General features: G+C 38.3%; 1 protein-coding gene across 5 annotated transcripts in view; it reads right to left on the bottom strand.

The window, feature by feature from the left end:
• Positions 1–14,600, bottom strand: part of LOC6050946 (protein piccolo) — a 55,161-nt gene that overhangs the window by 8,901 nt on the left and 31,660 nt on the right. For all 5 annotated transcript variants that reach the window (XM_038263565.1, XM_038263568.1, XM_038263567.1 and 2 more), the window contains exon 2: positions 3,334–5,874. In XM_038263565.1, the coding sequence (XP_038119493.1) occupies positions 3,334–5,529 (2,196 nt within the window). In that variant the 5' untranslated portion in view covers positions 5,530–5,874. The remainder of the gene's footprint in view (positions 1–3,333; positions 5,875–14,600) is intronic.

The following is a 14,600-nucleotide window of genomic DNA, read 5'->3' as shown; positions in this document are numbered from 1 at the left end:
TCAAAGAATAAACACAAATATTACTATTGTACTTTTGAAAAACTTTTATAAAATGCTTAGGACCAAAATATTGTAACAAAACACCGCGACAGAAGAAATAGCAACAGATAAACACGACTTAACAATAGGGAAGATTTCAGGAGAAAACAATACACAGTAAATCACAATAAGTTTTAAATTCAAACTAAATATAAAACAGTTTTTGCTTTAATGAAAGTTGATAGGCACACTATGAATGGTTAGGCGCTTATACTTACATCAAACCCTACGTAATGTACCACCCCCGGCCGAGTTAAAATGCGTAACCGGAAAAGAAGGTGTGCATGCCTGGCACGAACACTCAAAGCGTGTTCTAGCGTGCTGCTCGTACTGACTCAGAGCAAGGGTGAGATGTAGGTGTAAGGGCAGTGCGTGTTCGTCGGGAACCTAGTGCATAAGATCGGTCAAGGCCCGTTCTTACACTGAAAATTGCGAATTGCGAATTGCGAACAATGAATCAAGATTTTGAATATTCAAGAAATAAAATTTTAAATAAATTTAAAAAAAATCTTTTTAAATTTTTCAAATTTTATGTTCTTTTATACTGATATTCTCAAATTAATCAATTCTTAAGTTTTAACATTCTCAAAATTCTAAAATTCACTAATAACGCAATTTTTGTCGCCATCTTATATGACAGCAAATAAAAAAATGACCAATTTTGGACTCATATTTCAGGTTGGAGACCCAAATTTTGAAAAAAAAAAAAAAAAAAATAAATAACAATTTCGTAATTTTTTGTTTATTCTTGTTTTTTTTTTATTGGAGAATTCTTATGGTTTTTAAATTTTTCAATTCTTTAGATTGAGATTTTTTTTTACTCTTTTTAAATTAAATTTTATAAACTATTATTTTTTGAAGGATTTTTTTAATTTTGAATTTCTAAATTTTCGATTGTTGAAAATTTAGAATTTTGAAATTGTTGAATTAATTTCTGAATTTTAAAATCGTTGAATTTTTAAATATTTTAATTTTAAAAGCTTTCAATACGGCTTATTTTTTCATGTTTCAAATTAACCCTGACATATTATGTGATCGAAAATCTTATTTTCTTTGTTTCTTGAAATACTTAATTCTCATGTCCTGAATATCCTTAAATTCAGAAATTCAGAAATTCAGAATTTCAGAAATTCAGAAATTCAGAAATTCAGAAATTCAGAAATTCAGAAATTCAGAAATTCAGAAATTCAGAAATTCAGAAATTCAGAAATTCAGAAATTCAGAAATTCAGAAATTCAGAAATTCAGAAATTCAGAAATTCAGAAATTCAGAAATTCAGAAATTCAGAAATTCAGAAATTCAGAAATTCAGAAATTCAGAAATTCAGAAATTCAGAAATTCAGAAATTCAGAAATTCAGAAATTCAGAAATTCAGAAATTCAGAAATTCAGAAATTCAGAAATTCAGAAATTCAGAAATTCAGAAATTCAGAAATTCAGAAATTCAGAAATTCAGAAATTCAGAAATTCAGAAATTCAGAAATTCAGAAATTCAGAAATTCAGAAATTCAGAAATTCAGAAATTCAGAAATTCAGAAATTCAGAAATTCAGAAATTCAGAAATTCAGAAATTCAGAAATTCAGAAATTCAGAAATTCAGAAATTCAGAAATTCAGAAATTCAGAAATTCAGAAATTCAGAAATTCAGAAATTCAGAAATTCAGAAATTCAGAAATTCAGAAATTCAGAAATTCAGAAATTCAGAAATTCAGAAATTCAGAAATTCAGAAATTCAGAAATTCAGAAATTCAGAAATTCAGAAATTCAGAAATTCAGAAATTCAGAAATTCAGAAATTCAGAAATTCAGAAATTCAGAAATTCAGAAATTCAGAAATTCAGAAATTCAGAAATTCAGAAATTCAGAAATTCAGAAATTCAGAAATTCAGAAATTCAGAAATTCAGAAATTCAGAAATTCAGAAATTCAGAAATTCAGAAATTCAGAAATTCAGAAATTCAGAAATCAGAAATTCAGAAATTCAGAAATTCAGAAATTCAGAAATTCAGAAATTCAGAAATTCAGAAATTCAGAAATTCAGAAATTCAGAAATTCAGAAATTCAGAAATTCAGAAATTCAGAAATTCAGAAATTCAGAAATTCAGAAATTCAGAAATTCAGAAATTCAGAAATTCAAAAATTCAGAAATTTAGAAATTCAAAAAATCAAAAATTCAGAAAATCAAAAATTCAGAAATTCAGAAATTCAAAAATTCAGAAATTCCAGAAATTCAGAAAATCAAAAATTCAGAAATTCAGAAATTCAAAAATTCAGAAATTCCAGAAATTCAGAAATTCAGAAATTCAGAAATTCAGAAATTGAAAAAATGCTAAATTCAGAAATTCGGAAATTCGAAAATATGAAATTCAGAAAAACCAAAATTCAGTAATTCAAAAATTCAAAAATTCAGAAATTCGGAAATTCGGAAATATGAAATTCAGTAATTCTCCAATGTCGCAATTTTTGCAGCCTTATTAAAAGTCAGGACCCGGTGCCTGCAATCCCCGTTATAGTTAAATAAAAAAAGTAAAATAATTCGCAAGTGAAATGTTGGCGAGGAGTCCAAACAATCGATTGAAATCTGTATTTAAATTTTAAGTGTAGATTTTTAATTTTCGTATTTTTTAATTTATTTTTTTTTGTTTTTTAAATTTTATTAGTTTTGAGTTTTAGAATTTATGTTTTAGAAATTTTAATTTTTTGAACATATGAAAGACGTCATTAGGACCTTTAAAAAATAAACTAGATTTTGAGTAATGGAAAATCTTTAAATTTTGAAAACCCCTTTTTTTAGTTAATGATTGGAAAATAATTCTAATGACCAAATTAAAATTAAAGGCTAGGTTTGGAAATTTTGATTTTTGGGTCATATTTGACCCATTTGGCCAATTTTTTGAAATTTTAACGTTTTTAAAATTTTCAAATCAACCAGAACATTTGATGAAATCAAATGTTAGTGATTTTGAGCTTCTCAATCATGATATGCAAAATCATTCAACCGGCGCTGTAGATTGAAACTGCGTGAAAATCGCCAAATGGAAAATATATAGATCTCCTACGGCGCGCGCGCTTGCAATTATCGGCACTCACTCCGAAATTTTCCACGGCCTATGCCAATCTGGCGATATCTCTCCGCGTACCACCCATAGATTTCAATTTATTTTTTTGCTCGGTGCACTTGCTTTTTCTGGTTTGAATGTACGGGTTAACGATGGAGATTTGGCTAGATTACTGGGGTATGCTTAAAAAGTAATCCAGGTTTCTGGGGGGTTTCGGAGTTTAGAGATCGTTACTCACCGCCCTAACCGCCTCGTAGCTCAACTGCTGGTACTTTTCGCTGTCCCTGTTGGCGAGCACCTGGTCCCACTGGATCCTCCGCTCGTAGATCTTGTCCACCCGCATCGACAGCATCAACGAGACAATCCTCCGACATGGTTCGCGGTGCTTCCGCCGGGCATAACCCGGCCGGCAGTGACAACTCGACACTCCGCTCTCCGTTTTGCAGCGTTCGTTCTGGGCCTGATCACAGGTGGAGTCGTCCCCAACGATGCAGGTGTCGATCCGGACCGGAGGTGGGGGGTATTTGGTTCGGTGGAGTTGAGGGGGACGGTGCTGCTGGGTTTGTTGTTGTTGGGGCGGGGATTGGGCGGTGGAGGGGGGTGCTTGTGTGGGCTTTGCAGGTGGTGACTCCGTTTCGGCAACGGCGTAGCCGGTTCCGATGATGCCCGGGGGTGCGGAGTGGACCTTGGTCGGTTGGATTGGTTCGGTGGTGGTTGGCACGGGTTGAGGGGGCTGGGTTTTGGAGTCGCCAAACAGGTCGATGTACGAGCGTTTGCCGTCGATCGAGACGAAGCCTTCGCTGCCGCTGGCAGTGAGGATGATGCTGGCGTCGTCCGGGTCTTGGATTGGGGCGGGTCGCCGTCCGTAGGGGTTTAGTTTGACGGTTTGCTGCGAGCCGGAACCAGCCGGGCCTTGGATAGCGGACAGCGTCACGTCGAAGATCTCACCGTAGTTGGGCAGGTTGACGCCCGTTGAGGAGTGGATCTCCGGCTTGGAGATGTACAGGTTCTGGGTGCGTTTGGGGCCGCCACCGCCGGGTTTGAAGTCGGGGTCGTCCAGGACGAGACCGGGGCGGGGGTGGAAGCGGTAGTCGGTGCTGGTGGTGGTTGAGGTTGGGAGGGCTGGCGTTGGTGTAGATGAAGTGGTCGTTGAGGGGGTTGACGTTACCACGGGTTCTTCCAGTCGATGATTGGTGGCTACGGTCGAGGTCGAAGAAGTGGTTGAGATCGTGCTGGTAGGGGTTGGGGTGATGGTCTCCTGGGAGGTCGTCTGTTCGCTGGTGGATGGTTCCAGTGGGTAACTTGCGGTTGGGGGTTCCGAAGTTGACGAAGGGAGGTACTCGATCGAGTTGATCTCGAACACGCTCGGGACTTCGGTGTGGAAGGGTTCCGAAGTGGTTGGGGTTGGGTCAACCGTGGTTTCGGTTGGTGCCGATTCGATCGTGTACTGGACCTCGGTCATCTTGTGGTTCGGGAGATCGACGATCGGTTTCTCCTCCTTGACTTCGTACGAGGTGTCTGTGGTGGTTTCGTGGGGTTCGTTTTCGGTGGTCGTCGTCATCGGGGATGACTTTTCGGTGGTTTCGCTGATCGAGTTGCTCTCGCTGGAGGTCGTCGTGGTCGCGGGACGATCGACGTCGGGTCGACCAAAGTCTACGTTGGTAGGGAATGGTTTGTACGGTGGCATTGGCCGACGATTTGGAGAGATTGGAGGTCGTGGTTTGGGCCGCTGCCAGGGTGGCCTATTTTGGGACACGAACCCTGGCCGGTAGTTCTGCTGCATCGAGGGCACGATCTGCTCCGGGATCGGAACTCCAGTTAGGAAAGGTCGTACCGGAGTGTCTGGCCGTTCAAAACTGTACGGAGGTTTCACCGAAGTCGGTGGCGTGAGTTCTCCTTCGAACTCGTTCGGCACGGGTTGTGCCTCGGAGATCCTCGGTGGACCCCGATTGTTAATCCGCGTCGCGGAATGTCTCCTCGTGGGTTGCGTATTCGCGTGGACATTCACGTTACCGTTCAGCAGCTTCACGATCCCAGTGATGATATCCTGAATGTCCGGGTTGGCACTCTGCCTTCCCCCGGAACCACTCAGATTGTTCGGGGACTGACCCGTCAAGTTCATCGCCTGGTTCTTGCTGAACTGGAACGACTCGTCGAGCAGGTCCTTCCCGCTCCGTTGCCGACTCGCCGGCTTCGCCGGGTCCACATCGACGGCGTTCGTACTGTCGAAGGTCAAAAAGTCCTTACCTTTCCCGGGGTCGTTCAGAATCGGCGACGCCGACCGTTTCGACTTGTTCTGACAGTCTTGTGAGTTGCTGTTGCTGCTGCAGGCCTGCGCCACCTGAGACGCGGCCAACAGCCCGATCAGGCCGTACACGTACGCCTGCCGCGCGATCTTCATCGCCACACTGCCAAGTCGTCGCTTCGATGACATTCTGGCTTGCTTCACTTTTCAACGAAGTTTCGTTTTCGTTTGGCGCTCAACCGCGCGCAGTTAATAACTAAACAATCTTATAAATCTTTTTGGCTTGATGGCAATCTTTACTCTTTGAGCTCACGTTCGCGCAAACACGACTTGTCTCTTTGTCCTCAGCGGCGACGTTCACCGATCACTGGCGGCGGAGGTCGACGATGACGACGCGTTCGACAACTGCTTTTGGGCGGCACCGGCGGTCCAGGATGCCGGATGATCATCTTCCGAGGACTTCATTGAGTGCGGAGTTGGACGACGACAGAACGTGCACACACACCTTGATGAATTTCGAAGGCAGGTGATTCCCTGGAAAGAGGAGAATGGAGAGAAGCAGAGAAAAAACAGGAATGTTTAATGGGTTTTGACTTGGGACGGTGCTGGGACGTTGATGTGAAGCTGGAAGAAGAGGCCGAGAAGACCAGTTTTATGCCTGATTATGTCCTGATGTGGTTGAATTTCTGGTTTAGGACTTGTTCTAAATGCCATCGATGGTGGGATTCGTCTTGGGATGAAAGAGGAGATCTGGCTTAATTCGATTGTTCTCGAATAATTTGGGTTCAATTATCTCGATCGATGGACCAACATGGCTTCAAATGGTTCTTTTTCTAGCATGGGAACATCGAATTGAAAGAAATCCCAGCTATAATTGTGCAATTATGATTAACTAAACACAATCTGTAACGATTTCATGTGATCAAATCATTGCAGCACGGAGAAAAATCGGTTCCCAAAATCGTAAACAAGTGTTTATGAAATTTTGAATCACGAACAAAGTTTCAAATTTTTGGAATACGTTCCATGCATTTGAACGCTTTGTTCGTGTTTCAGAATTTCATGAACGCTTGTTCACGATATCGGGAACTGATTTTTCTCCGTGTTTGTGTTGGACAATCTTGCGCTTCTCTTGTCATACAAATTTATACTATTTATTTCTGTTAAAAATTTAAAATACTATTAACTCTTATGATGTCAATAATCCTCACATCAGGTTTCTATGGTAGGAGACTTAAACAGCATTAGACGACGAACCTTTTTTTTTCTTCAACCCTTTAAAAAAAAACATGAATTCCTCCGATTTCACAGCTGTCCATTCTTCCATGCAGTGAATCTTAAAAAAAAGATCAATTACCTTCCCCTTCAAAAAAATGAAAACCGAAAGTTCCCGAAGAAAAAAGGAAACCGACCGCGCTTGACCGCGTGACACCGGAATTAGTTCACACATTAAATTGCCCAAGTCATTTCGACGCGACGCTGACGTGTGGAATGTGCAACTTTCAAAGAGGTGGTATCAACAACTGTAACAACAACATTACAATACATGTACGCAAACCCTCACATCTCCTCGCACACAGGTTTGTGGTGTGGGTTATTTCGTCTCTTTATTTAGTTTCTTCAAACCAGATTACGGATTTCACTCTCCTCGTTCCGAGGTTTCTGCCCAGGGGGTTTCTCTTTGTTGCGTTTTACTCCACTTCCTGAAAAGAGTCTGTTCCAGGGGTTGTCTCGTTTCGCTCATACATAAATTTATGCGACTGCCATTGTTTTGCTGGGGTGACATTGAGCTTTTGCGTGATAGAATTTAAAATTCGAAATTTGTGAAGGTTTCCTCATTAGCTGCACGTGACTTGGCTTACGCCCTCCGGAAAAAAAAAGGTTGGAAACTGGCCCAATTTGAAGCTGGTTTGTTCATGAAATTCAAATTGAGAGACTATTTGTGCGCCAACTTATCAAGTTCATCATAACCCGGACTTCTATTTAGTTGATTCAGATCCGGATTAGACCTTCAAACCGCATCTGAGTCACCACCTCCCATTTCACACCAATCCAAAGCCTACTTCATGCATCAGCTACCTCCTTCGTCAAACTTATTTTTTTCGCAATTTCGCGCAGAAAGTCTTGATGATGAATGCATGCTTGGGCTCGTTACGAAACACTGCAACTAACCCAAGACATGAAGTCGCGTCGACGACGCCGTGCATTAATGCGTTTAGTCACGCGGTTTTTCCTCCAAATTGTGAGTCTTGGCGGATGCAAGTCTCGAGCAGTTTAAAATTGTGGCGAATCGCGTTGCCACAATCGGATGGTTCGGAATGGGCTAGATTGGGGCCCAGGGAGGAGATAATCGAGCTGTTGCTGCTGCAGCTAGTTGTGAGGTAATAAAATGTTATCTGACATCTTGCAGGTAATGGCAGCAATTGAAAGTTATGTTATTTTTCATGATTATCAGGTGATGGAATGTTTCCTTAAAATTGGTTACGATTTGTCCAATTTTTGAATAACCTTTGAGTGATAATTTTGAATTAGCATGCTTCAAAAATCTTTTGCTAAAAAACTAGTTTTGTCAAGCTCAGCTTTCTGTACTAAACTCAAAACATTAAAGTTAGTAGCGCTGCAGTCCATAAATTTAGAAATGCATCCATAACGAATGATCAAACGGCAAAGCAAAAGAGATAGGGCTGTGTTGGTTTTCCTCCACTATTTTATGTACATGTTTTTTTTAATGGCTCGTTTGCGGATGTGTCTTTCACTTAATTTGTGAGTGCATTGTTTCGTCATCGGTTGATTTTAATTTTCTTATTAATAACTGTTGAGGTGGCTTTAAGCTTTACTTTTTGTTATTCAAACAAATCATGTTTTTTCCTGATTAAAAATCTTTTTTTTTTTATAAGCTACGAAAATAACATTGACTGTTCAGCATTTTTTTTTTGAGAGATTAAAAAAGTAGCATTATCCAGGAATGTTGTTGGTGCCTTTCCCACAGATTTTCATTTAATTTTTATTTGAGTTTAACGGTACACATCAACTATAGCTTTTGCACCCATATTTCTGTTACAGACGTTTTAGTATCTTCAAAACAACGGGAACTATCGATATAATTTTTTATTCTTCCCCTAAATTACTGTCTTCAAGGTTATTTACAACAAAGTTTGACTATTTTCACAACAAAATTGGAATAAGAAGACAACATTTTCTTTGAGTGCTGTGCACCCTTAAAAACTTCTTGGATTTAAATTCGCATAAATATATAAATATCTGATCATAATATGGATTAATGTTGCCAGGCATACATGGTAGAAGGTAGGTTTTAAAAAGTTTTATTTTGAAGCAGAATTTATAACTTTTTTTAGAGAGAAAGGCAAATAAATCTCGAAAAAAACGAAACTATTGGCACTACGCCCCCCGGGCCATGGCCTTCCTCTAACGTGGGATTTCTGCTCCAGCGCCTCTGACGAGACAGGAGAAACCGGGACCGACGTTTTACTTCACCATCCGATAGAAGCTCAGTGGATAAGGCGGGAATCGAACCCGCGTCTCATAGCATCATCGGGATCGGCAGCCGAAGCCGCTACCCCTGCGCCACGAGACCCACCTCGAATAATAAATCTCGAATAAAATTTAAATTTTATCGCATTGCCGTTTTGTTAGTTTTTCTATGTTTTATCAACTATGTGGATATAAGTTCGCATAATTATTGTCTAAACTGTGTTATTTGATGAATTTTAACATCAACTTTCATTTCAAATATTTTTGGACGCTGTGGCCAATGTTAAAACAATTAAAGTAAATTAAATCATGTGATTACCAAAACTGTGAAACATTTCTTCTGAAATATTTAGTAGGCGTCCGAAGCGCCGGGAAGGCAAAGCAGAAATTTTTGGTTCTGATTTCCTTAAATTCTAGCAATTTTATTGCATGATGCAATCATTGCTGTGTCAACAGTCATCAGTGTTGTGTTGTGTGTTTTTTTGTTTGTCATATTTTTTTGTATTTTTCAATATTTTTTTGTATTAATTTAGTTAATTAAAATGGCTTTTTGTGCCATTTTACCAGCAATCGCGTAAATAGCCGGAAAATTTAGGAAATTGGGAAAATTTTAACTTTTTATTCCTAATAATAAAAAATTGCGCAGTTTTTTAAGAATGACTACATTGGATTTAAAAATAATATTGTCTAAAAATCTATATTATTCGCTCTACAGCATTACCTTGGCGTTCTCGTTTACGAGATTCCTACTCGAAACTAGGTGTCTGAAAGCTTGATTCTTGAGACAATTGCAAACCTCTTTTTACACCTTAGCTTCCATCCACCCCGGGATTCGAACTAACGACCTTTGGATTGTGCGTCCAACTGCCTACCAGCGACTCAACCGAAGCAGGACCCAAGGAGATGACTCCTGGATTGAGCTATCGACCTAACCCTTTAGGTTAGACCGGCATTTACTTCCTCATCCGACGAAAGGCGTGATCTCGTCTCGAAAAATGGCACCGGGACCTTCTTCTGGGATCGAATCCAGGCCGACTGGGTGAGAGGCAAACACGCTTGCACCATAGATTATTAATCAAGTAGATGTCCCACTTGGAAGTTGCTCCATATACCCAGTTGGCGACACCCCTTTAGCGCTCTGCGCGCCACCACAGTCAGATTGCAGGTACTAATTTGCTAAATAAAATCGTAGTACTCTGGAAACTTTTCCGTTGGTTTTCGCTTTGACATTATTAAGTGTAACCATGTCACCAGTTTATTTACTTCTGCTCAGTTTTTCCGCCAGGGGAAAGAAGTTTAAATTGACTATTTCCCTCAATTTTTCCTCGTGAAATACGTATCGTTAAACCGACATCGGTAAATCTTCGCCAAAAAAGGGTTTTGTAAGCCAGTGCTAATTTATTTTTTCGTATGTGTTTTGCTAGGAGCCTCGCTAGGAACGGCCAGCCGGTTGGTCATCCGAAAATCAAAATTGTCCTGAAAGTACAAGGAACCAAGCTGTAGGAGGATAATAGGAACTAGCATCAAGGATAACATCTTGGACATGGACTAAAAGTTCGGGGCCCAAGATCTTCAATATATTGAATAAAGACTAGCCAGATTTTCATTATCAACATTTTATTTTAAATTATAAACATAGAATCATTTTGTATAACTACATCATTTTAATCATGTCAACGATCTTGGCGTTATCCAGCATGTTATTTTTCTGCTGGTCCTTGTCGCAGATTCGTGAGGCACTAGGCCTGGTAAGGCTTTGCTGGATGAAAACTGTGGTCACCACCCAGGTCGTTGCCGCTGACTTCTGCTCGTTTATTTTAATTTGCGAAGTGGAAAGATCAGCTGGCAATCACACCAGGTTACCGTTTCCGGTTTGTTGTTGTACGCAATCAGGAGTTGGATTCCGACGGATTGCGGTCTTTCGATTATTCGGGATCTGGTTGGCTACAGTCGTTCCTCGATGTAGCTACATAGGCAGGATTCGTTTGCTAAGGCGGAGTGGTTGGCAAGTCGTATCAGGGCATTTAGATTGCAACCGTGGAGCTGTGAAAAAACAACATTTACAATACCCATTTTTTTAACTGCATTCTACTTACTTGTTGACACATCTCTACGCCTTTCAATGGGCACCACAAAAGGAATCGTTTTCGTTCATGGGATTTTGGGTGGACTGAGAAGCGCAAAGCCGGAAGATTTTATAAGAAGATGAAAATAATCGTTCTGCAGTTTCGCTTTTTTGACAGAAAACAATTAGTTTAAAAAGCATCAGTTGCTATGATGCAACCGAACAAGTTGAACTGAAACTTGGAGGAAACTTTTCTCGAACATTCCCTAAGGGAAACACCCAAAACTAGTACCTGCGAATTGCCACCAGGTGTTATTTTGGCGTGGCGGTAGTGTCGCCAGCCCCGACGGTGGAGTGGCGTATCTATATATATTTAGTCTATGCTTGCACCTACACCACAGGTCCCGGCAAAAATAATATTGTATGGGTAATTCTCCGCCAACTCACACAGCAGTTGCCCCGACCCCTCTTCTATTTGCGTGAAACTTTGTCCTAAGGGGTAACTTTTGTCCCTAATCATGATGATCAAAACTTTTTTTTCGTAAAATCGCGATAACTCGTGATGTTTATAAGCAATTTTTTTTGTAATTGTCTGCTCTACAACTTTGTAGAACATTGTTACACTCTAAAAAAAACACTGCAAAGTTAGGAAAAACACGAAATTTTAAAATGAAAAATTTTGTTCTAAATGAAAAAATGACCCTTCTGGGTCAATGTAGATTCGAAAAGTACATTAAATTTCCCATAAAATGACATGTTCCAAAAATTTTTACAGTCGTGTAACGGAAAATGGGAGAATTTTTAAAACTTTTTTAGTGTTTTTTTCGATTAAAAATACGTTTTTTTTTCGGAATTCTGAGTACGCCATCAAATCGGGCGTCTAATTTTACATAAAAGTCCGTTTGACACCAAATTTCTATCTCATCACCGTTTCAGGCTGCAAATGATTGAAAACCACCTCTTTTTTCGCATGTTCAAAAATGGAAGGGGTCGTACCGCCCCTCCGTCACGAGATATCAAAAAACGGATCTCGAATTCGTGATCAGGGACAAAAGTTACCCCTTAGGACAAAGTTTCACGCAAATCGAAGAGGGGTCGGGGCAACTGCTGTGTGAGTTGGCGGAGAATTACCCAGCTACGAAAATAACATTGACTGCATTTTATTGAGAGTTTAAAATGTAACATTATCCAGGAATGTGGTTGGTGCCTTTCCCACAGATTTTCATTTAATTTTTGTTTGAGTTTAATCTATAGTTTCAACTATAGCTTTTTTACAAAAGCCGACTCGGTCCTAACCAGGTCCCAGTACCGAAAAGGACCTAATAAAAATAATTTTACGAAAAAAAAACTATAGCTTTTGCGTCCATATTTTTGTTACAGACATTTTAGTATCTTCAAAACATTGGGAACTATCGATTTGATTTTTTATCTATCCCCTAAATTACTGTCTTCAAGGTTATTTACAACAAAGTTTGACTTTTTTCACAGCAAAATTGGAATAAGAAGACAACATTTTCTTTGATTGCTGTGCACCCTTAAAAACTTCATATCTCCTAGTAGGTGTTACTAAATGAGTTCATACTTGGAGCGTTTGTTGAGTGATACACAGCAAAAAATCCGATGGTAAAATCGCATGCAAAAGCATGCACATCACCTTCGTCAAAATAAACACTTAATATTACACACTGCATGTAATTTTTTTGCAAACACAAAAAAAAAGTTGCAAACTACGGGATTCAGACCCAGCACCAACAGTAAGGACTGGCGCCTTAGCCCACTCGGCCATCAGACCGTTGAACAGCTGTAAGGATAAACGCACATATGAGCTTGACATTTCGGTCAAGTAGGTTTCCCATACTGATGGGCTACATATTTCAGGGTGTAATATCACATAAAATTGCATAAAATAATGCAATATTTATTTTACACCCAGGCCTTTTACACGCAGCTGTATTACTACTTTTTTAGCTGTGTAGTGTACGAACCGATCGCTTCATTCAGAATGATTCTATCAGTGACTGATGTGAAAATATTCAACTTCAAACTTTAAAAATCGATTTACTCGAAAAGTACTAAATGGCGTTTGTCACAAGATAGCACAGAAGTGACGCTATTACCATTTTCAATATCAATCACGAGATCTTCGCATTTTTGTCAGGTATTCTTAAAAATCTATATAGAATTAGTAGAAAATATTTCAAAACTATTCAAAACTTAAAAGATAGGGATTATCGGAGTTCTTCTGGAGAAGCACAAAACCAAAGGGCAAAAAAATAAAAAAGTTTAAAAATTGAATTTACGAGCCATGGTTTCAACTTTTGAATGAACAAAGTGTTTAAAAATGCAATTTACACCTGCCCAGTTGTTTTGCAATCATTAGTTTCCAAAATTCCTAAGTATTGACGGAAATTTATTTTTTTTGCAAAAAAAAAAGGTTTTGCGGTGCTGTGTACATTGGAATTTAAAAAAAAATCAAAATATTTTTAATCTAGCTCAAACATGCTAGATATGATTATAAATGCAGAAAAATGCATTTTAGTTGGTTTAAAGTTGATTTGACTTCCATTTTCATTAAAATTTTGAAAAAATATTTTTTTCGCCCCCTGATTTTTCGGACCAATTTTGAAGGGGGGGGGGGGGGGTGGGTGGTACTTAAACTTTGAAATATATTTTCAACGGCCTAAAAAAAGAAGCAAAATGTATTACAAAAACAAAATTTCAATAAAACCTAAAAAAAATATGAAGAAATTGATTGAATTTGATGTGGAGCTCAAAAATAGATGCAACATTTTAGAAGAACCGATGATTTCGTGATATTTGTAAGAAATTTTTAAGGGGGAAATTTTTATTAAAATGACATAAACAATAGATGATTACTTATTCAGAATTTATTGCATAACGTTTATTTCTGGAGTTTTTAAAAGGTCCAACAAACTTATTGCAAGTTGTGCTGGCCTTCCTCAGGGAAAACTGTTTAGTAAGGTATATAATAAACCCAATAAACAAGGTATTTTTTTGTGTTTAAGGCGTTTTTTTTTCTCCTTGCTACACGAATGATATCGGAGAATACTTTATGCAACTGATGATCAACATACATAAGGCATAAGGGGTACAAAATACTTTTTTCAAAAAAGTTTTAAGGGGTTATTTTTTGGGAAATTTCAAAGAATTTGCTTTAATTGAATTTATGATTAAGATATTTTCAATTTAATTTGCTGAAATATCTCATAAACAAAGCACATCCTAAACTTCATATTCATCAAAAGTAGCAAATCGGCTAAAAAGGTGCAATAAAAATTAGTTTGATTCCCCAAAATTCTGCAAGTTTGGGCAAACCTTCATAAATAGCAGTTTTTAACATTTATTTATGATTCCAAGAATTTATAAAAATTTGCGAAATGCATTGAAAATTTGATAAAAAAAAACATAATTTATAATCAAAACACAAAAAAAAAATGTTCACATTCAATGAAACGTTTTTTTGATCAATTTTACAAAGATTTTAAAATAAAAACACCCAAACTTTTAACGTTGTCTTTAATTTTAGAATTGAATAATGTTTTTTTAACAACCTTTTTTTAAATCAATTTGTGGAATAAACACATTTTTATAATCAACTATCTGCATTTCGTAGAATATTGTAATAAGCATTATCTTAAAAAATAGTTCTAAATCTGACAAGCAATAGATTGCAATCCTTGTT

Source organism: Culex quinquefasciatus, chromosome 3 (assembly GCF_015732765.1).
Source record: "Culex quinquefasciatus strain JHB chromosome 3, VPISU_Cqui_1.0_pri_paternal, whole genome shotgun sequence".
In the NCBI taxonomy this organism is placed as follows: Eukaryota; Metazoa; Arthropoda; class Insecta; order Diptera; family Culicidae; genus Culex; species Culex quinquefasciatus.
The sequence above is the reverse complement of the archived record's forward strand: the minus strand, read 5'-3'. Positions and strand labels throughout refer to the sequence as shown.